This window comes from Camellia sinensis, unplaced genomic scaffold (genome assembly GCF_055761805.1).
Source record: "Camellia sinensis isolate YWXY unplaced genomic scaffold, ASM5576180v1 Unanchor12, whole genome shotgun sequence".
NCBI classification, from domain to species: Eukaryota; Viridiplantae; Streptophyta; class Magnoliopsida; order Ericales; family Theaceae; genus Camellia; species Camellia sinensis.
Window position 1 is genome coordinate 2,821,573 of NW_028128998.1, and position 23,481 is coordinate 2,845,053.

General features: G+C 43.9%; 1 protein-coding gene across 1 annotated transcript; it reads right to left on the reverse strand.

Annotated features, from left to right (window-relative positions):
* Window positions 1–21,964: 21,964 nt before the first annotated feature.
* Window positions 21,965–22,654, reverse strand: LOC145814708 (uncharacterized). The gene has a single exon (XM_082911713.1). The coding sequence runs from the start codon at window positions 22,652–22,654 to the stop codon at window positions 21,965–21,967; it is 690 nt and encodes a 229-aa protein (XP_082767839.1).
* Window positions 22,655–23,481: the final 827 nt, after the last annotated feature.

Consider the following 23,481-nt stretch of genomic DNA (forward strand, 5'->3'; position numbering starts at 1 on the left):
TGTTTGGTTTCAAAAGCAATAGGTGTGTTTGTTCCTAACAGACACCATAGAGCCTTTTTATATAGGACTCTAACATTGGGAAAAATATACAACATTCTCTGTTCTCTCTCTCTCTCTCTCTCCTCTTTACTGTATTTTTGTATTCCATATTTCTGGAAATTGATACATTTTTGGCAAATTCTTCTAGTGCAACTGTGCATTGTGTCAGATCCTGTAAAGTTTTGGGTTCTATCTTGGAGTCGTTTGTGATCGTTAAAACCTGCACGAAAACAGCGCATAAATGATGAATTTCAAGGAATATGAGAATTGTTGTTCATTTTGGAAATTATTGTTCAAAACGTTAAAATAGTCTTGAAATGACTAATTGTTGAGGATACTTGAGAAGAGGGAATTGTGTTATTCCTTGGATGATGAATTGGAATAAAATTATTTATATTCATCTTGTGTTATTGACATATCAATTCATTTGATTACATTAAACTTTGAAAGTTGATTTGAAAACTTGCATTGAGAAAAGAATGTTGAGAAACAAGTTTCCATGAATTGGTTTTGGGGTAAATATGGTGGTAAGTCTTGACAGGTGGTGTAGATGAAATTGAATAGGTGTCTAGCTTTCCAGTTAATACTGGTAAAAATGACAGATTATAGGTGTCGAGCCTTCTAGTCAATGTTGGTAAAAATGACAAATTGGTAGTACTTGTATAGTCTACTTGCAGACACCTACCTAGAGATTACCAGAGTTGTACTTACCGCCCTTGAAATAAATTGTTAAGTTTTGAACAATTGAAATTGCATGACATCATTGAGCATGATGGTTTTCAAAAGATAAAAATGTGATTTATTTTCAAAAACGGGCATAGCATGACATGTGCATTTCATCTCTTAAGACTTGTATAAAATGTATATACTTTGTTAAAGATTTCCTATTGGACTTTATGCTCACCCTACGGGATTTTTGTGCAAGAAAAGATGTGGTGATGCTGCCTAACTAAAGGCGAGGAAATGTGTGTTGAGAGTACGAGACTCTCATTTTGCTATGACTCTGTGTGTAAGCCAAGGGCTATATGTGTGTGGGTTTGAATAACCATTTTGTGTAACTAGGCTCAAGCCCTGGAAACTAGTAAACACTTGTGGGTATTTATTTTTTTATTTACTTGTTATTGGGTTAATGTATTGTTGCATCAAGAACTATTGTATCATGTAATGTAAGTTTGGAGATTTATATTCGTTTCTCCTTGAAAGTGTCATGATTGTTGTATTATCACTTGGGCTAGAAATTTGGGGCGTTACAACTTGGTATTAGAGCTACCGGGTTTGAATACTTAGAACTCGTGGGAAGTGATTGTTTAACCACAATGGGTTCATTTAGCATGTTTAGGAAGTATTATGCATTTTGTGACTATGTGATAACATGCTTATGTGACTAAATGGGTATGGGATTGGACGTTTGGGATGTTGTTTGCGCATGTTAAATTCCTTGATTTCTCATTAGAAGGGTACTTGATCAATACTCGTTCTACTAAGAATTCTTGGTTTTTCATGGGATGGATGTCGTCGTAAAAGAATAGTCCGTCTGTGTTTACATGACTAAGTGCTTATGTGGAGTGAAATTGAATTATGTATATGGTAGAGAAATATATAGAATTGTTGTAGTCGAACGTGTGAGTCAAGTTACGAGAACATATGAGTTAATGTGCTAAATTATTTCTCTTGTGTCCTTTATTAGGATTTCAGGAACGGATCAAGTCCGTGGTGGTAGAGGCGGGAGGCGTGGTAGGGCTCGTCGAGGTGTGCATGAGGTACCGGTCCATAGGGTTCCGGTGCAAGAAGAAGGATTTGGCCAAGCTAATATGGCTGAGCAAGCAGGCCAAACTAATGTGGCCGAGCAAGTGGGACAAGCGGGTCAAACCACAATGGGGCCCTAGCTTGAGAAATGGCAGCAGCTTTAAGAGAGTCTATGAACTTGTTAAGGGTGGAGAATCAAGCCTAAGAGAACACCGCGGAGTCAAGGGCGAGTTTCCTTACTAGAGAGTTCTTGCGGACCAAACCAGATGAGTTCCATGGTAGCCCCGAGCTCAAGAAAGCGGATGAGTGGCTCGAACAAACTGTGACGACATTTGAGATACTTCACATCGAATATAGTGAACTAAGAGTAACTCTAGCGAGTTACTACCTTAAGGAAGACGAGGGTCAATGGTGGAAATATGCCAAGGGTAGAGAGGAGCCGACATGGAAAGCCTTTGTGGTTACTTTCCAAGATAAATGCATACCTCCCACTACTAGGGAGAGATTGAGGCAAGAGTTTAAAGACCATAAACAACTCGACATGCCCTTGGCCGAGTTTGAGGCGATCTTCTCTAGTTTGTCCAGATTTGCACCAGAGTTGGTGGCAACGGAAGAGCCCTATTGCATTGAATTTGAAAAGAAATTGAAAACAAAAATTATGTTCAAGCTTGTCAGAAATATGATTCGGGAATATGACCGTCTTGTGGAGACGACGACACGCGTAGAAATTTCCATACAAGTCGAGGAGGAGAGGCTTCGGAGTTCGAGGTCTAGGGGCCAAGAGTCTCAAGGAGACTATAGGCATAACAAGAAGAGCAGGAACACCTATCCATTCCAGTCCCAACAACAGCAGTCTAGATCCACTTTTTCTTTGCCTAGTGTGGGTCTGGGAAAAGTGCATCGAGTAGCTTCTCGTGTTTCAAGTGTGGCCAACCGGGTCACCAAGCCTTCTCATGCCCACAGAAGGGAGGAGGGCAGTTAATGTTACCACCACCTAACCGATCTCAAAGTCAGTCTCAGTCTCAGAATAAAGGTCAAGGGTTTAATTGTTATCAGTGTGGTCAGCTGGGGCATATGAAGAGGACTTGCCCAAAGTTAGGAGGCGTATCTGGTGCATCAGGGTCGAGGCAGACTTAGAGCCACCAGCAGGCTTAATCAGTCCAAACTTCACGAGTTAATCAGGGAGCCACTTTGGCTCAGTCAGTACAATAGGCCTATGCTCCGAGAGGGGAGCAAGTCAATCAAGGGCCACAGGGGCGTGTGTATGCTATTATCATGCCAGAGCCGTTGCCAGAATCCTCAGTTGTGAGAGGTATTTTTGTTGTGTGTAATTCTTTGGCTAATGTATTGATAGACATGGGTGCTGTAGACACCCCATTTTTGACCGTCCTCAAGACTTGGACGTCACTGTTGGAACACTCGGTGATCATCCGTGCTTGTGTTCGTCTCGAGTTCCCGGAGGTCTCGGCTGCGCGCCTCGCCTCAAGATCTCTCGACTCGACTTTTCAGTGTCTGGTTTTGCACCAAACACTTGTGTTTTTGCCTTGAGAGGCAGGGAATAGCTTGTTGGCCATTCCCACACCCCACCGGCTGTCCCCTCACATCACCGGCCGTTTATTGGTGCCACCGACAGTGGTTTCTTAAAACCAATGGCCGGTCGGCACTATATTTTGCAGACCGGCACTTTGTTTTGGCCGGTGACTTTTTTTTGCTGGCCAGTGTGACTCTTTTGCACCCTTCAGACTTGGTGCATGCCAGCTGTGCCAGCTGGAATGCACCAACACTCCTCCTCGGGCATGAAGCGGCTGTTTTGCCCCTTTTGCCCCCTTTTGGTCAAAGCTTCTTGAGGAAGCTTGATCCTTTGTCAAAGCTTCCTCAAGAAGCTTGGCCAACTGTCTTAGCTTCCTCAAGAAGCCTTGACTCCTTTGCCCCCTTTGCCCCTTTCATTTAGCTTCTTTGAGAAGCTTAAATCATTTCCCTTCGCCTATTTAAGCACCTCTCTTCTTCCATTGTTGAGGTTAGAGTTTTGAACATAAAAAAACCAAAGCTTATATACATATACATCTTATACACACACACTCTCTCTCTATATTTCCCTCTCTCTCCTCCCTTGTGTGTGTTTTCTTGGCCTAAAAGTGCATTTTGACCTTACTTTTGCACTAATACACACGCCATTACACCTTGCTCTGAGATTGAGAGGCATTGAGGGTTGTTTTTTGAGATTTTGGGCTGATTTTGCTCAGAAGAGTGTGGCTGGACCAACTGTTCTTGAAGTGTTCTTCAAGGGTAAGATTTTCACTTTAGTTTCCCCAATCTTGCATTGGCTTTTGACTTGTCTTGCATATTGATTCAAGCTTTGAGTATAACATAAAAAAGTCTTATATTTTCCTGCTTAAGAACTTTGATTAAGGGTGTTTTGGAATTGGGGGTCGAACTCACCCGCTTAGGCCTTGTTTGGCCCTTTTGGTGCTTCCATTGTTAGACTTTACTTTCTTGAGTGTTTGGTTCTTTTCACCACTGAAATCCAGTGGATTTTCAGTGGTAAAGAAGAGGGTTTGAAGTCTTGCATAGGGGAGGGACACCCCTCTCCCTTGGTCTCTCTCTTGTTTGCATATTTGGCTCAATGTGGTAGCATGCATGTTTAATCTTGTTTAGCTTCATTTCAGAGCTTATTTGGTGTTTATACAACATGTTTTACCTCTGTCTCATGTGGGTTTGTTGATCTCTTTCATGCATGTTATACTTGCTTTATATCTTCTCAAGGTTGCCTAGAGGTATGCCATACATTAAGGCCATGATTCTCGCATGATCTAGCCAAATATTATGATGGTATTAGCATCATTTTGCCATGTTCAAGATCTGTTGGCCACTGTTTCAGTCATGTTTTCCATGTTTGGTGTCACCTTTTTGCATTTTGGCTTGAGAGCCTTAAGGGTATAGGCCATGAACATGCATTGGTTAGGCTATTTCGGTGATTTTGAATCACTTAGCATGTCATTTTAGTCCCTAAACCATGCTTGTATACTTGCATTCATCGCTCCTCTCATGCTTTGAAGTTGCACCCTCTTATGCCTTGAAACATGCATTGCGTATGCCTAGGTGTTTGTTTCATTTGGGATGCCATATGTGTGGGTTTTGGGGCTCTTTTTGCATGCCAAAATTCTTTTTTTGGTTGTATAGTTCATGCCATGTTTGTTTGGGTTAGTGGTGATAGAATGCCCTTTGTTATGCCTTAGCTTTGGCCCCTCTTTTGGCTTGCATGTTTGTAGTGCATTTTGTCCATCACTTGAGGCACTTTTAGCCACTGTTTTGGGGGGTGTTTGAGGCCTCCTATTTCAGTCTAAGTCCCTTCTTGGACATGGTTGTATGTTTGACTTGTTGCCTCTAATTGCATGCGTGCATTGTACCATATTAGCATTGCATGTTAGGAACATTGCATGCTTGCCATGATATGTTGCATTACATTTGGCATGCTTTGCATTTTAGTAATATGTTGCATTTTCGAGCCATGTTTGCATAACATGCATTGCATTGCTTGGTTTGGGATGTCAAACCAAGTGCGAGGGGGAAGAATTGTTCATACTATAAGTGACGTAATGCGTCTCAACTCTCGGTCACCGAGGCCCTTGACTTTGGCATGATAGGGTTTTGGTATTCATTTATACGTTGCATACATTTTCATTAAATTGCAACCTTGGTTCCTTAGGCCATCAACGCATCAAAATGCATGATTGATGGCCCAAGGGTCAAGGGTCATGCTCCCTCGAGTCCCTTGCATGATAGGGAGTGTGCCCGCGCATACATTTGTTTGAAATTCCATGCCATACACTGTCTGTCCTTGTTGCTGTCAAAAACCAGTTTCTGCAGGGAGTTTCTGTCGACCGGCACTGTAGAGTGCCGACCGGCCATGGATTGGTGGCCGATAATGTGAAACCCAAGCCGATGGGTAAGTTCCATGGCCGGTGGGTATTCCCTTCAGTCGATGGTGTCCTACAGGGTTCAAGGAACCTGTCCCAGGACTTTGGCAGTTTTCAGAGAAGCAGGGCAGTGTAAACAGAGGCAGCAGTGGTATGGTACGGGCTTTCAGGGCAAGATAAATCCGAGCATGCATCATTCACGCATTCTGAGGTAGGGGCTGCGGCCATCTTCTCTTAGCATTTAATTTTTTAATTAGATTAGAAATTTTGTAATATTTAATTTAGTATTATTTATTCGGACTGTAATATTTATTCGGACCCTCCGAGTGAGGGCAATTGTGTAATAAGTGTGCGTGAGTGTGTGTATGCCTTCCAACCCCACGTCTTTCTTCCCTTTTATTTACCCGCTTATGATGGTAGACTAGGGCATATTTAAATTAGCATACCTTATGCTTAGCATGCGTGCATCCATACATTTGTCTTACATGCACCAGGCTCGGTACATCATGCTAACTGCACTCGTATTTCAATTCCAAGTTGAGTATTTGTTAGTTGCAGCATTTCACATGCCATGTTTAGGATAGCCGAGCCTGTTTGGATTGCATCTTTGCATGTGTTGCATTAGCCACTTTAACATGAACTAGGATCACGCATGTTTGCTAACTAGTTTATTGTTTTGGCACGGAGTACATTGTAAGTATTTATGCTTTAGCATGCCGCATGCGTGTGAGCATTGCCATAAATTGTATGATTACCACGAGGCTAGCTGCTTATGTGATATAACTGCTTGAATGCCTGTGGATGAAGGTCGAATTGCTTAAGTTGGGATAATGCATTAAAACTGTGAGTTTTAAGCCCACTAGATAGTGGCAAAACCATCTTTTCTAAAGCCCACTTGAGGGTGGCAAAACCTGTATTTTAGCCTACTTGCGAGTAGCAAACCATTTTCAAAACAAACATGCAATGTTTTGTTCCAATTTAGGCGATTTGGTCTATACTTGTTTGCTGTGCACATAACATAGTAATTCTAAGCTAATAATCGGAATAAGAACATATAACGTTTTCAAAAACGGATATCACGGTTAGTAGAGGCCAATCTTCGGATCGGGCGAGAGGGGGTGCTCATAGCTGACCTTCCCCAATCGTACCCAAGCTCCCGAGCCGAGGCAACTTTGGTGATGACGGACACGTGCCCTTTGGCACCGAGTCAGGGTTTCCTAAATTCCCCCATAAAAAATATTTAGGTGGCGACTCTGTATCTGGAAAAGCAGTCCATGTTTGGCACTTCTTTTCAAAAATCTGTTTCTCAAAACGATTTGCCGGATTAGGACTCTTTGGTTCAGATTAAGGACCGTGACACCAATTGAGTCCGAACTGTAGTGAGGCCCACGGGCGCGTCTACAGTTTCTGGCCACTCTGTTGGGGATTTTTAGAGAGCTTGACTCGAACTCATGATATCCTGTTTTGATTTCATTTATGTGTCTCTTTGCATTGCATGTGCATTGGTGCGCCTACGACACCGTGTTTGTCATTTGCCATTCCTGAATGGTTTGCCGGAGGCTTGACTTTGTCAAAGCATGCCATAAGGCTAACCAGTTGTGAGCTCTGACAGTATGGGAACACAAACCCCGGTTTACTGGGGCGCCCTTTTCAACCATTCGACCTAGTGCATATCGAAATCCATAGTGACTATTCCAAATTAGGACAGGTTGCTTACCCGATGTTCGGTTGTTTGAAAACTGCTGCGTGCATAGTAAAACCCTAGCTCCTGACAAAATAGGACAGGGAAACCCTACCCCAACATAGGGGTGTTTTGGCTCTCACTTATCTGCTATGTGCTTTAGAGTGTATCTCTACAGGAACATACATATCAGTTTGCAAGGCCCGAGGGCACTAGTAGCAGTGTTGTTGAGAAATCAGTTATCTGCGGGTATCAAGTTCAGTTTTGGGAACAGTAATTCTGGGGAACAGTGATCAGTATCGAGGAACAGTGTGTTCGGCTTACCAACTATGTGTTATAAATACCCAACTGTGCGTTGTGTGTGTTTATTTTACGTTGTTACATTGTCCAATTGCCCATTCATTTATTTGCTCTATTTATCTTTTTACTAGGTAGTCAAGCACAATTGCTTCTGACCCAGTAGATATTCCCCAAGCACTCTGGATTAGAGGTCGTCGGCTCCATCGATCTGAGGATCTGGTAGACGGACAACCAGTGTACCACTCTCTACCCCCGGTTACTAGACGGAGGGCAGTTAGGCAGAGGATATCAGTTCCGCAGTCAGTACAGAGGGCTTTGTCTACCGCACCCGAGTACAGTAGGGATCAGGGTTCTGTTTCACCCACAGAGAGGGAACATATATCGATAATTCCGTCAGAACAGAGCAGTATGGCTAGTTTAGAGGAGATGGTGCGCCAACTCCAAGAAAGCATGAAAGCGATGCAGTAGGATGCTGTCCGATAGGCAGAGTTCGCCAAATAGCAGGCCACGGTTATGAATGAACAAGTAGAGTTAATCGTGAGGTTACAGCAGCAAACCGGAGCATCTGTTTCACAGCAAGTCCCTCCCCCACTAAGGGTTCCGATACCCGAAGAAACACCGAATGTCCGGAATGTCCAAGAGAATACAGACCTTCCAGCGGGGCCAGCTCCGCCCCCGATTCCACCACAACTATCCAAGGCGCCCACGCCTGTCAATATACCGGACTCTCCTTTTGAGTTCGAAGTGGACCCCACAGCCTTAAAACTAAGCAAGTTGGAAAAGATGTTTAAGAAGTCCCAGGGAGTCAAGACCATCCCTGACATCGAAGATGGATACACTGACACAGCTGTGACGCTGCCTGACAGATTCAAAATGCCGCATATTGATCGATTTGATGGGTCCGGGGACCCCATGATGCACCTGAGGTTGTTTTCAGATATCCTAAGGCCAATGGGCCTCACTAGACTGCAGAAGCTGTCTCTATTTGGCCGGACCCTGTCGGGTGTAGCGGCCATATGGTATGCCAAATTGGAGGATGACGTCAAGAGAAGCTGGGACGAAATGGCTGAGGCCTTCATCTTGCAGTACTCATACAATACACAAATCGAGATTACGACCTAAGATCTCGAGACAACGAGGCAAGAACCCAAAGAGAGCTTCTCAGAATTCGTGACCAGATGGCGGGCTAAGGCTTCGATGATGACCTTAAGGCCCACGGACAAAGATCAGATTCGAATGATTGTGCGTAATCTTCAGCCCAAGTTAATGCAGAAGATGATCGTACTCCCCTTTCCTACCTTTTCCGATTTACATGAAATGGGGGTACAGATTGAGGATGCACTGAAGCAAGGCTGAATTGATAATGACCGGGAGCAACCCCGCAGAACTTTCAATCGTAACAGTAATGCAGGCCCGAGTGGTGCTACAACTGCCAGGACCTCCGAAGTGAGTATGGTCACTACCAACCCTCCCCCAAGAACTATGGCGGCCGCACCATTCTCCGGTGCATCCGGAAGCAACCCACAAACAGCCAAATACCCACCCAAAAACACCAGAACCTTTGCGCCACTTTATATGCCCCTGTCCAAAGCTTTGGGGGTTTTAATCAGAAAAGGGCATCTGAAGCCCCTAGAGCCGCGACCCTTACCAGAAAGACTCCCCGCTACCCACAACCCAGCCAAATATTTTGCATTTCACCAACAGCACGGTCATGTCACCGACCTGTGCTTCCGATTACGTCATGAGATTCAAGATCTCATCGATAACGGGGTGATTTTGCCTCCCGAGAAACCCAACGTTACTACAAACCCTCTCCCCACACATAACCAAGCTCCACCACCCAAAAGAGTCAACTTCATCCAAACTGGGGTCATGCCTTACGATCCTAGCATCTATATCACTCCTTCCCACCTGCCTAAGCCGGAAGTGTTCCTTCTCGATTGCACCGATTTGTGGATGATGGACACCTCCATAACCCAACCTAAGCCAGCGGTGATGACTGTCGAGGACAGGAGAGAGAAGATTCCAAAGGAGAAGGGGGTTGTTGAGTCGGAGTCTGCAGAATCTGGGAGTAGTGTTGAGAAAGCTTATAGTCCAGGTGACTACATTTTGTCGATAGGCCAGGATAGGCCAGATATGGAACTACAAACAGAGGGGGAGCTGTGTGTAATCCAGGGGGACGGTCTGCGACAGGGAACAGATGATTTAACGGCTGTGGAAGAAGACCTTGATAAGCTCCAGTTTTACAGTAACCAAGATCCAGGGGACTCAGCCATCAACTAGTTCGATTATGAGGAATCAACGGAGGCTACGAGATGGTTGGACGATCAACCAGATGTGGTAGAAGAGTTTCAGCCACAACAAGGCCCGGCAGGGGCAAGAATGTCAGTGACAGCCGGAAGGGTTGAAGAACAGAGTGCATCACCGGAGAGCGCCGGTGTCAAGAATTTCGCTCGGGATTGGAGCATTTCGAGTACGGGGGTTATTGAACAGTCGGCTGCATTGAGACAGTCGGAACAGGAAAGATTCGAAGATTCCGAGAGAATCAGGAAGGCAAAAGCCCATGTGGGGACTAAGGCTGCTGTGAGCACAGAAATGGAGAATGCCGCGAGCATAGGGATAGAAGGTACTGCGAGTATGAGAACAGTCATGCCAGAGCCAGACAGGTGCCTGTCGGCTGCAGATGGAATGTGGTGGAAGGACGATGATCTATGTCTTGCCCACACAAACGAAGATTGGGGGAGTAACCAACCAGATGATACCTGGTATATCAGCGAAGTCGATCACATGACTAGGAGTGGACGGTATTTCAAGCCTCCACACCTAGATCAACCAGAGGCGTCTGGAAAAGATAGGGAGGCAGAGAAGCAAAAAGAAAAGCAACTCAAGGATGAGGCCGTATTGAGACAATTGAAAAGGATACAAGCAGACATCTCCATCTGGGGGCTGCTTATGGCTTCTCGAGTACATAGATAGGCTGTCCTTTCAGCCATGGACAGGGCCAAACTCTCAATAGAGACTACGCCGGAGCAGTTGGTTGGATTGGTTTTTTCGGGAGGAGCTACCCCGATGATGACATTTTCTGACAAGGAATTACCACCCGAGGGGGGAAACCATAACAAGCCACTCTACATCTCTGTGGAGTGTAGGAATAAATGGATACCGGTGGTCCTTGTCGACACAGAGTCCGCCATCAACGTTTGCCCGGCAAGGACAACCTATGCGATCGGTTTGAAAATCGCGGACTTTGTGCCAACAGCCCAGGTGAATCGAGCGTATGACAACACAAGCCGGGAAGTAATGGGAACAGTTAAGATTCAAACAAAGGTTGGTCCGGGACAGCATGAGATAGATTTCCATGTCTTGGAGGTTCCTGCAACTTTCAACCTGCTTTTGGGGCGGCCGTGGCTGCATCAAGTCAAGGCAGTCTCCTCCACCCTACATCAAGTGGTGAAATACCCCTATGGAAAAGGAGTAGCCATTGTTTTTGGGAATTCATCGATCCATTCACCGCCGGAAGTATCTACGCCAGTTTTGGAAATTGAGCACGGCATGGAGGACGTGTTTATGTCAGGTTTCACCCTTGCTGAGGTTCGGGTTGTACAGGACATCATGGCTGCTAACGAGGGGGTATATGTCAGTGCCCAAGCGGTATACCTCATGAACAAGCTTCAACATATCCCTGGGATGGGATTGGGAAAGAGCGGCCGAAAGGGCGTCGCAGCATTGGCCGAAGTGCCACATAACCCATACACCTTCGGCTTGGGTTATCTACCCACCAATGAAGACAAGATAAGGAAGGGAAAGGAAATGGCTGGAAGAGCTAGAGCAAAGCAGGCTGGGAAGACTTTTGAGTTGATGCATAGGCCCATTCAGGGTACCCTAAACGGACGCTTTGTCCGGGAGGGGGAGGACTTTCCGTTCTGTGGCTTCCCAGAGCCGTGGCTGAACGCGGAGAGGAAGCGCGTACCGGGGTTTGAGATTTTCTTTGACCTGCAGCTACCTGAGGATGACGTTGCCGAAGGGCAGACAAATCTATCAGCGGAGGTTGAGTAGAGTAAGGAAGCGCAGTCTGAGGACGCTGAAAATGAAATGGGGGTAGCGCTGGCATGTCCACTTTCAGATCTTTTGATCGAACAGAAGTGCTTGGGGGATAACTTCTCGGTATGCATGATCGGGAATTAAACGGCTGTGGGCCTACCATCAACTATTTTGGATGCATCCATCGCACCCTCTCTCGTTTGGCAACACGAAGAGGGATTTTTATCAAGCAGCACTAGGTCAGGTAGTGAGCCGGAATCTGATTCCGCTGAGTCTTGTGAGTCGGAATCAAGTTCCAGCTCGACTGAGTCTGAGTCCGGTATTCCTGGGGGTGATAACCCGGATGCCACAGTCCTGTCTAGGTCGTCATTTTCTTTCTCTTTTGAGTCTGTTGTAACAGAAGAATCGGACGGCTTGGAAGTATTTAATGAGAATGATGTGGATGTGATTTTTGAGTATTTTTCTGTGCCTTTGATTTATTGCTTAAATCAGGATTTTCAAAATTTTGATGAAAACAACGAGGAAGAAATTCCTCCGGTTTTGCAACGATTAATTGATCAAGAGCAGGAAGGATTTGTTAAACCCTTAATGGATGAAATCACTACTGTGAATGTTGGTACTGAGAAGGACCCGCAGCTGGTCCAAATCGGGTCCACGTTGTCTTCGGGGGAACGCGAGCGCTTAGTCGCTTTATTAAAAGATTTCAAAGACGTTTTCGCGTGGTCCTACGAAGACATGCCTGGAATCGATCCTGAGATTGTACAGCACCGGATCCCTCTCGACCCCGAGGGCCGACCGATCAAATAGAAACTCAAGAGGATCTGCCCGGACTGGGCTCTCAAGATTAAGGAAGAGGTCACCAAGCAAATCGACGCAGGCTTCCTGTTAGTATCCAAATACCCGACTTGGTTGGCCAACATTGTTCCAGTGCCGAAGAAGGATGGCAAGATTCGAGTATGCGTGGATTTCAGGGATTTGAACAGAGCTAGTCCGAAGGACGACTTTCCCTTGCCACATATTGATGAGTTGGTGGATTTTACAGCGAGGCATGCTTTGCTCTCGTTTATGGATGATTTTTCAGGCTACAATCAGATAGTGATGGCCTCCGAAGACCGGGAGAAGACTGCTTTCACCACCCCGTGGGGGACATACTATTACAAAGTGATGCCGTTTGCGTTAAAGAATGCCGGAGCTACATATCAACGGGCCACGACCACGATATTGCATGACATGATCCACAAAGAGGTGGAGGTGTACATGGACGATATGATTGTCAAGTCCAAAGAAAGGGAGGGCCACTACACCGCCTTGTAAAAGTTCTTTGAAAGGATCAGAGAATTCCAGTTGTGGCTGAATCCACAGAAGTGTACGTTCGGTGTTACGGCAGGAAAAATGCTAGGGTTTCTGATTACATAAAGGGGCATCGAAGTCGACCCTTCCAAAATCAAGGCCATCTTAGAAATGCCACCACCGAGGACTGAAAAGGAGGTGCGAGGCTTTCTGGGTAAAGTGCAATTCATAAGACGGTTTATCTCAAAATTAACCTTGACTTGTGAACCACTTTTTGGTCTCCTGAAGAAAGGAAGGAAATTCCAATGGGACGGCCGATGCCAAGCTGCTTTTGAACAGATGAAAGGATATTTACAGAACCCGCCCATGTTGTCGCCACCAGAGCAGGGGAGACCGTTGATATTGTATCTTTCAGTGACTGAGACCACGATGGGTTGCATGCTCGCGCAAGAGTCAGAGGACAAGGTGCAGAGAGCCATTTACTATCTGAGCAAGAAAATGCTAGAGTATGAGACTCGCTACACACCGTTGGAGAAGGCTTGCTTGGCCTTAGTATGGGCTACCAGAAAGCTGCGACACTACCTGTTAGCTCACTTCGTAATGCTGGTTTCATGACTGGATCCCATCAAATACCTTTTCGAGAAACCAGCGCTTACGGGTAAGCTAGCTCGTTGGTTGCTGTTGCTCTCCGAGTTCGATCTGAAGTATGTGACGCGTCAGTCAGTAAAAGGAAGAGCAGTAGCAGAGTTCTTAGCTGATCATCCAGTGGAAGGAGGTGGAGCAGTTGAATACCTATTTCCAGATGAAGCCATTTTGCACGTCGACGACGAGTATTGGACGATGTACTTTGACGGAGCGTCAAATCAGTACGGGTATGGGATAGGAGTGTTGCTGATAGCACCCGACAATTCCCGTATCCCTCTAGCCTTCAAGCTCCGGTTCAAAGTCTCGAACAACGAAGTAGAATATGAGGCATGTATTGCCGGTTTAGAAGCAGCCCTGGAACTAGGGGCAAGACGGTTAGACGTCATCGGGGATTCGAACCTTGTTGTGTCTCAGGCAAAAGGAGACTGGAAAGTTAAAGAAGAAAAAATGATAATTTACCACCAGGCCTTGGACTTGTTAATTCCTTAGTTTGAGAAGCTAACTTTCACTCATCTAGTAAGAGAGAACAACAGGTTCGCAGATTCGCTAGCAACTCTATCTTCCATGATAGACATCCCGTCTGGAGTCCGGATGCGTCCGGTTATTATTGATCAGAAGTTTGTGCCGGCGCATGAATCAATCGCCGCCATAGATGAAGTTCAGGACGAAAACCCCTGGTATTACGACATTTGGAACTTCTTGGAGAAAGAGACGTATCCACTAGGGGCGAATGCCAAGGATAAGAGGGCGATCAGAAGAATGGCTGTTCAGTTCATCATCTGTGGGGGTAAGCTGTATAAGAGAGGTCATCTGGGAATGCACAAGCTATGTATCGAAGCCGAAGAATCGAAGCGCCTGATGGAGGCCATCCATGGAGGAGAGTGCGGTGCACACATGAACGGAGTAATGCTAGCACGGAAGATTCTCAGACAGGGTTACTACTGGTCCACCATGGAGGAGGATTGTATTGGTTTTGTTCGGCGATGCCACAAATGTCAGATCCATGCAAACCGCATGAACATCCCGCCGTCGAAGCTGTACAACATGACTTCACCATGGCCATTTTCAGTTTGGGGAATTGATATGATCGGGGCTGTCACTCCGAAGGGATCGAATGGGCATGAGTTCATCCTAGTCGCAATAGATTACTTTACAAAGTGGGTCGAGGCCCAATCATATGCCGTGTTGAAGGCGTCGCACGTTGTAAAGTTTATCAGAAACAACATCATCTGCCATTACGAGGTCCCAAGGGATTGAATAGTCTAATACAGTCATATTTTGATGTAAATTTTGGGATAAAGTGTATATTGGTAAAAAATGTAGATAATTATCCTTTCTTACGCTCATGTGATAGTTACATTCTTATCACATGACAAGATTCTATTAAATATTTAAATAATTGATAATAGAAAGGAAAATTGACGCTTGTATAGAGATCAAAGTGAGATTTTACCAAAAGTACAGAAGGTTAACTGTCACAATTTCATGTGCAAGGATTAAAGTGGAATTTGACCAGAAGTGCAGGGGGTTGATTGTCATGATTTCATGTGTAGGAGCCAAAGTGAGATTTGATACAAAGTGTAGGAGTGCAAAGTGTAATTTGCCCAACATTAAAAAAGAATTAATAAAATTTAAATAGATTAATTTGTGGTGTGCATTTGTGCATCAGGCAAGGTGGACATATGACTACTTAGTTTGATTTTTTGTGACGTTTCGTTAAATTTTTTTATAGAAACTATACATCAGTGTAGTTTGTGAAAACAAATTCCAAATTAATGAAAAATTATATAAATATTAATAATTAAAATTATAAACTTTCTTTTTTTTATGTATAATTTGTTTCCTCTAACATCACTATAGAGTAATAGTTCCAATTTTTTTAATCATTTAAAAAAAAAAGAGTATAATTTTTAATTGGATGGTAGCCTATCAGATTTAACTTAAGACTAAAGTCTCGTTTGTCAACTATAGGCTGTGTTTGGTGGCGTTTTTGTAACGGCCCAAAATAACCCAACACAAATTAGGTACATTAACCAACATCCATTAAAGAATAATAGTAATTCTCCAACCTTTACATCATTAATCAATAAGGTTTGTGCAAAAGTCCCACATGTGAATTATACATTCAATGATATAGAAATACATGAATCTATAGCATGCAGAACATCAAATCCCAAAATAAATAAAATGCCCTTGAAGACTTACATATTCCAAGGCTTAAGCTCGGTTACACAAAAATGGTCTCTCGGACCCATACATGAATAGCCCTTGGCTTGCAAAAATTACAATCACAACAAAAGAGCCTTATACTCTCAAAACATACTTCCACGCCCTAGTTTGGCGGGTTCACTACATCTTTTCCAGCACCAAAGTCCCATAGGGGTGAGCATAAGGCCCAGTAGAGAAATCTTAACGAAGTATATACGTTTATGCAAGAATTCCCAATATGAAATGCACATGTATGCTACGCCCCAAAAAAAGAGTTCGTTTACATCTCTTTGAAAATCACCATGTACAACGATAACTTGAAATTCTCTACAATTCAGAAATTTATTGTTTAATTCATTGGGGCGATAAATACAACTCAGGTAATCCCTGAGTTGGTGTCTACAAGTAGGCATCACTAGCACTACCAAAAACCCACTTTACCGGTTGCTAACCAGAAGGGAAGTGGTACCTCCTCCGCGCGTGTTTTCGGTCTTTTACTCTGAACACTCAGGCCAACTTAATCAATTCAATCTACACTTCATATCTGGATTTACCAACGTATTTATCCCAAGACATTACAATAGTTCTCATTTCTAAATAATTCTTTCTCAAAGCAAGTTTCAAATCCCAATTCAATAATTATAACTAGCTATATATTGAAATGTCAATGCCACAACTATCCATGCAATGCAACAATTAACCATGCCATGTAGTGATTACCCATGCGACGTATCATCCAAACAATAACATAATTTCCCCACAATTGTTCCATTTGCGATCACAATTTCCACTTCCGTTTTCCAATACATTTAACATGTATAATTCATGAACTTTACCTCTATCCAAGTGTTGCGACATTTCCACATCTCATAAGGTCTCAACATTTTGTCATTTCAAGATTCATATACATATCTACATATACAATAGATTCCAAGGAAATTTACTAATTTCGCATATACTAAGAAATTTGACATTTTACATCTAATGTCATGAAATCTCCATTTGAACATTCATTTAACACAAGTAGAATCATAATTTCTCAACATCCAACAAACCCCCCAAATTTCTAGGTTTTTCACCGAAACAATGCATTTCTCAATTTCTTGGTAAAATCTCACCAAAAACATGATTTTTATGACAATGAGCTTCAATTATTCAAGAAAATCTTTCAAAGAAACAAAAGATGGATTTCTTTTGCAAAACCATTAACTTCTTGAGTTAAAAACCAAAACCTTTTTATAATGTCTTTAAGAAAGCTCCAAAATCACATTAACCTTGCATAGACATGTATACATAACTCAAAGAAGTTACTACCTCAAGTTTTGAAGAAGAAAATGAGATGAAACCCTTGAAATCAATAGTGCCAAAACCCAATCTCCACTATACACAATGTAGCTCTTGAGGAGCTCTTCAACTTTGATGAAGGAACTTGGGTTGAAGATGCAATGGATACAAGGGGATCAAGAGTTTGAAGAGTTTTGGGCTATGAAATGTAGAGAGAAGGGAGAGTAATGTGTTTTTAGTGAGAGAGTGGTATAGGAAAAGTGACACACACAACCCAAAAAGAGAAGAAAAATAGAGCTTTACAGACTCATGCCCGTCTGCACGTGCGACACTTGCCCCCACATGTGCGGCTTTGATCCCCGCACGTGCGGCACCTTCCCGTACTTCCCCTCCGCACCTGCATATAATGCAGTGTGCAATGTTCAAGAGCCCACACTTCCCCACACGTGCGGCCTCATCCCTGGCACGTGCGGCCCTGGTCCTTCAGCCCAGAATTTTTTTCTGGTTCGATTCCAGACACTCCAGACTCGACCGAGCACCCTTTTAAACGAGTGACACTCAAACTCGGAATAAACAAGGACCAAAATTTGAGAAAAAGCTTTTGAACACAACAAACCCAAAGAGGACAATAAGTGAAGTGACGTATACGAAACTGGTCATCACAACCTCCCCACCATAGGAAATTTTTTCCTCAAAATTTAAATAAACTAACCACACAAATGGGTTCTAGCAATCATGACTGTGCCATCATAATTTCAAATCACAAAATCGATCTTCAACCAACATTTACCATCATCATCATCATCGTCATTATTTCCAAACGACAACTGCTTATAATAGGCATCCGAAATGAAGCTTTCTACCAAAATATCATTCCACCACAACCTCATGCTTAGATTAACAATACATATAACAACATGTGATTAACAATTTTAACACTTTTTCCTTCAACAATAGGGAATATTACAATTTAAAACAACTAAGCATTCCCAAACAAATCTGGATACTTGGAGCAGACCCCCGCTTCCCGTTCCTAAGTTGCCACCTCAACCCCATCTTGCCTCCACAACACATTTAATAACGGTACAATTTTGCCCCATAGCACTTGCTCCCGGGTGTCTAGTATTTGAACCGGTCGCTCTTCGTAAGAGGCATCATCATCTACCTCCAAATCAACCCAATCAAGCACGTGAGAAGGGTCGGGTTCATACTTCCTAAGCATAGACATATGGAACACATTGTGAACCCTCGAAAGTTGTGGTGGTAAAGCCATCTGATACGGCACCTCCCCAATTCTCTCCAATATCTTAAAAGGCCCAATAAACCTCGGAGACAACTTACCACTCTTACCGAATCTCATCAAACGCTGCCTAGGTGAGATCTTAAGGAAAACATGGTCACCCACTTCGAAAGACAAAGGTCGTCTCCTTTTATCGGCATAACTTTTCTATCGGTTTTGAGCCGTAGCTAACCTCTTTTGAATGAGAGCAACTTTCACGGTTGTCTCCCTAACAATTTCTGGACCCAACAATGGTGCATCCCCCACCTCGGCCCAACAAACCGGTGATCTACAAGGTTGGCTATACAAGGCCTCAAATGGTGACATCTCGATGCTAGCTTGGTAACTATTGTTATAGGCACATTCAATCAACGGCAAATGTCTCTCCCAAGGCCTCTTGAAATCAAGGACACAAGCTCTAAGCATGTCCTCCAAAATTTGAATGGTACGCTCCGACTGCCCATCGGTTTGAGGGTGGTAAGCGGTGCTAAAGGTCAACTTAATTTCCAATGCCTCTTAAAGGCTTTGCCACAACCAGATAGTAAAATGAGGATCTCTATCTAATATTATGGTTACAGGAACTCTGTGAAGTCGAACTATCTCTTTAATGTACAATTTTGCCAAGTGCTTAATTGAGTCGCTGGTACGCATCGGAATGAAATGTGTAGACTTAGTCAACCTATCAACAATCACCCAAATCGCATCATTGCCTCACTGTGTTCTAGGAAGCCCAACTACAAAATCCATGGTAACGTGTTCCCATTTTCACTCGGCTATCGGTAAGGGTTGTAACAAACCCGCTGGGCTTTGGTGTTCAGCCTCCACTTGTTGACAAGTAAGGCACTTTGACACAAAGGAAGCGACATCCTGCTTCATACCCCTCCACCAAAACTGACGGCTAAGATCATCATACATTTTGGTGCTTCCCGAATGTACCGCAAGGCGTGAGTGATGGAACTCCTGAAGCGCTTCCTCTCTACAAGATTCTCGTACAAACAAATGGTCTAGGAATCGTACACTCAGATTTGAGTGGATGTTCAAACCCTTCTCTTCCTTCCCGTTAGAGATTCTATCACGAATTGACTTTACTTCACGGTCTTCTTGTTGTGCCTTTATAACTTTACTAATTAAGGTAGGTTGAGCACTCAAGGTAAACAAAGTTACACCCTCATCGGGCTCACCCAAGTGCAATTCAAACTTGCTGATGTCACCCAACATAACCGATTCCTGAATAGCCACACTCACCAAACTACTCACGGATTTCCGACTTAAGGCGTTGGCCACTACGTTGGCCTTTCCCGGATGATAGTGTAACTTAAAGTCATAATCCTCCAAAAATTCCATCCACCTCCGTTGGCATAAATTCAAGTCTTTTTTAGAAAACAAATATTTTAGACTCTTATGATCGGAGAAAACCTCAAAATTCTCACCATACAAATAAAGCTTCCAAAATTTCAAGGCAAACACTACTGCTGCTAACTTCAAGTCGTGGGTGGGGTAATTCTTCTCATGAGTTTTCAATTGTCATGAACCGTAAGCTACAACCTTTCCCCGTTGCATCAAGACACAACCAAGCCCATCCCGAGACGCATCACAATACACAGTGTAACCCAAACCTCTTTTCGAAATTATCAACATCGGTGCGGTAGTCAATCTAGCCTTAAGCTGTTGGAAAGACTTTTCACAAGCCTCACTCCACACAAACTTGACCCCTTTTCTAGTCAATCTAGTCAAAGGCGCGGCTAGTCTAGAAAAGTCCCTTACAAAACATCGATAATACCCTACCAATCCCAAGAAACTCCGAATCTCAAAAATATTTTTGGGTTGTTCCCAATCCTGCATGGCATCTATTTTTGAAGAATATACAGATACTTCCTCTCTTGACACTACATGACCCAAAAACTTCACTTCAGTGAGCCAAAACTCGCATTTCTCAAATTTGGCATACAACTGGTGCTCTCTAAGCAAGTCAAGTACTACCCTCAAATGAGTCTCATGCTCTTCCTCGGAAGTTGAATAAATTAAGATGTTGCCCACAAAGACAACCACAAAATGATCCAAGTATTCTCTAAAATTCGGTTCATCAAATCCATAAAGGAAGCCGGTGCATTAGTCAACCCAAAAGGTATTACAAGGAATTCATAGTGGTTATAACGCGTACGAAAGACCGTTTTCTGGATGTCCTCCTCCCGAACCCTCAACTGATGGAATCTTGACCTCAAATCTATCTTTGAAAAGCAACAAGACCCTTTAAGTTGGTCAAACAAATCATCTATTCTGGGTAAAGGATACTTGTTCTTAACGGTAAACCGGTTCAGTTTACGGTAATCAATACACAACCGCAACGACCCATCCTTCTTCTTCGCAAAGAAAGTCGACGCTCCCCAAGGCGATGTACTAGGGCGAATGAAACCCTTGTCTAAAAGCTCTTGGAGTTGAATCTTCAACTCATGCAACTCCACAGATGCAAATCTATAAGGCGCCATAGAAATTGGTGTCGTTCTAGGCACTCACTCAATCTCCTGGTGGGGTGGCAAACTAGTAAGATCCTCGGGAAATTCGTCCGGGTATTCACAAACTACCCTTGGCAACTCAACACGAGTCTCATCACTCTCACTATCCAAGAGAGTAGCAAGAAGGCCACTAAGCTCGTTTCTACTATGAGGGTCAAAAACTGGCGACAAGACCTTATCAACCCTATCCCCCAGAAAGTAAAAACAATCACCACTTGAGGTGCACACTGTGACCCTCTGGCAAAAACAATCAGTCACTGCTTGATATGAAGATAAATAATCCATAACTAGAATAACATCAAAACTCAACATGTCTAGCAACACAAAAGCAAACGGGAGTCGACGCCTGGTAACCTCTATCTCACAACCATGACACCTCCCATCTAAGGCAACTGTACCCCCAACTGGTGACTCTACTCTGAGCGGAGATGCTAACCGTGCCACCTCTAATCCCAATACAGACGCAAATGCAGTAGATATGAATGAATGAGACGCACTCGTATCTTTCAACACATTAGCCAAAGAATTACACACAACAAAAATACCTCTCACAACCGAGGATCCTAGCAATTGCTCTGGTGCGGTAACAGCATATACGTGCTCCTGTGGCCTCTAGTCAACCTACTTATCTCTCGGAGCATAGGCCTGCTGCACTGACTAAGCCGAAACGGCTCCCTGATTAGCTCGCAAAGTCTGGACTGAGTGATCCTGTTAGTGGCTCTGAGTCAGCCTCGACCCTGATGCCAGATGCACCTCCCAACTGCGGGCAAGCTCTCTTTATGTGCCCTGGCTGACTGCACTGATATCAAGTAGGCCCCTACCCCCTACTTTGAGATTGACTTTAACATCGGTTAGGTGGTGGTGGTGGTGGCAACATCTGTTGTCCTCCTCCCTTCTGTGGACATGCAAAGGCCTTGTGACCTAGTGGGCCACACTTGAAACAAGAAAAACCACTTTGCGCACTCTTCCCCGGGCCTGCACTAGGCAAGGGAAAGGTGGATCTAGACTGCTGCGGTTGGGACTAGGATGAAAATGTGTTCTTTCTCTTTTTGTTTGGCCTATAGTCCCCTTGTGACCCTTGACCCCTCGACCTTGACCCTCGAATTCTCTCCTCCTTGGCCTCTACGGTAATCTCTACGTGTGCCATCGCTTCCACAAGTCGATCATAATTCCGGATCATGTTCCCGGCAACCTTGAACAAGATTTTTGTTCTTAGTTTCTTCTCAAACTCAATGCAACGACGTTTTTCCATTGCCACTAACTCCGGTGCAAACCGGGACAAACTAGAGAAGGCTGCTTCAAACTTGGCCACGGAAATATTGAGTTGCTTAAGGTCCTGAAATTCTTGCCTCAACCTCTCCCTAGCAGTGGGAGGTAGGTACTTGTCTTGGAAAACCACCACAAATGCTTCCCATGTTGGTTCTATTCGGCCCTTGGCGTATTTCCACCATTGGCCTGCATTCCCTTTGAGGTAGTAACTCACAAGAGTCACTCTAAGCTCACTGCCTTCGATGTGAAGCATCTCAAATGTCTTCACTGTCTGTTCGAGCCACTTATCTGCTTTCTTAGGCTCGGGGCCACCATGGAACTCATCCGGCTTGGCCCGCAAAAACTCCCTAGTGAGAAAGCTCGCCCTCATCTCTACGACATTCTCTCTAGCTTGATTCTCTACCCTCAGTATACTCATCGATACCCTCAAGGCCCCTGCCATTTCTCAGGCTAGGGTTCCCCATTGTGGCTTGACCCATTTCCCTTGGAATTTCTGCTTGCCCCACTTGCTCGGCCATATTATGCACCCCCCCTGCGAGCTCTACCACACCTTCCACCTCTACCACCACGGGTTTGACCCCTTCCTAACATCCTACTTAAGGAACAAGATAAACAATTTAGCACATAATTCCAAATGTGCTCGCAACTTGCCTCACAAGTTTGACTACAACAATTCCATATATGTTCTACCACACAAACAATTCAATTCCACTTCACGTTAGCACTTAGTTACGTAAGCATATACGGATTATTCTTTTGTGATGAGATTCATCTCGTGAAAAACCAAGAATTCTTAATAGAACGAGTATTGATCAAATATCCTTCTAATGAGACCTCAAGGAATTTAATAGGCGCAGATAACATCCCAAAAGTCCAATCTCATACCCATATAGTCACATAAACATGTTATCACATAATCACAAAATCCGAAACATCACCTAATCATGTGAAATGAACCCACCGTGGTATAACAACCACTCCCCGTGAGCCCCAAGTATTCAAACCCGATAACTCTGATACCAAGTTGTAACGCCTTAAAATCACCCAACACAAATTAGGTACATCAACCAACATCCATTAAAGAATAATAGCAATTCTCCAACCTTTACATCATTAATCAATAAGGTTTGTACGGAAGTCTCACATGCGAATTATACATTCAATGATATAGAAATACATGAATCTATAGCATGTAGAACATCAAATCCCAAAATAAATAAAATGCCCTTGAAGGCTTACATATTCCAAGACTTAAGCCCGGTTACACAA

Coding starts and splice junctions, on each gene's coding strand:
- LOC145814708 (XM_082911713.1), bottom strand. CDS start 22,654: ATGGCAGGGGCCTTGAGGGTATCGATGAGTATACTGAGGGTAGAGAAT.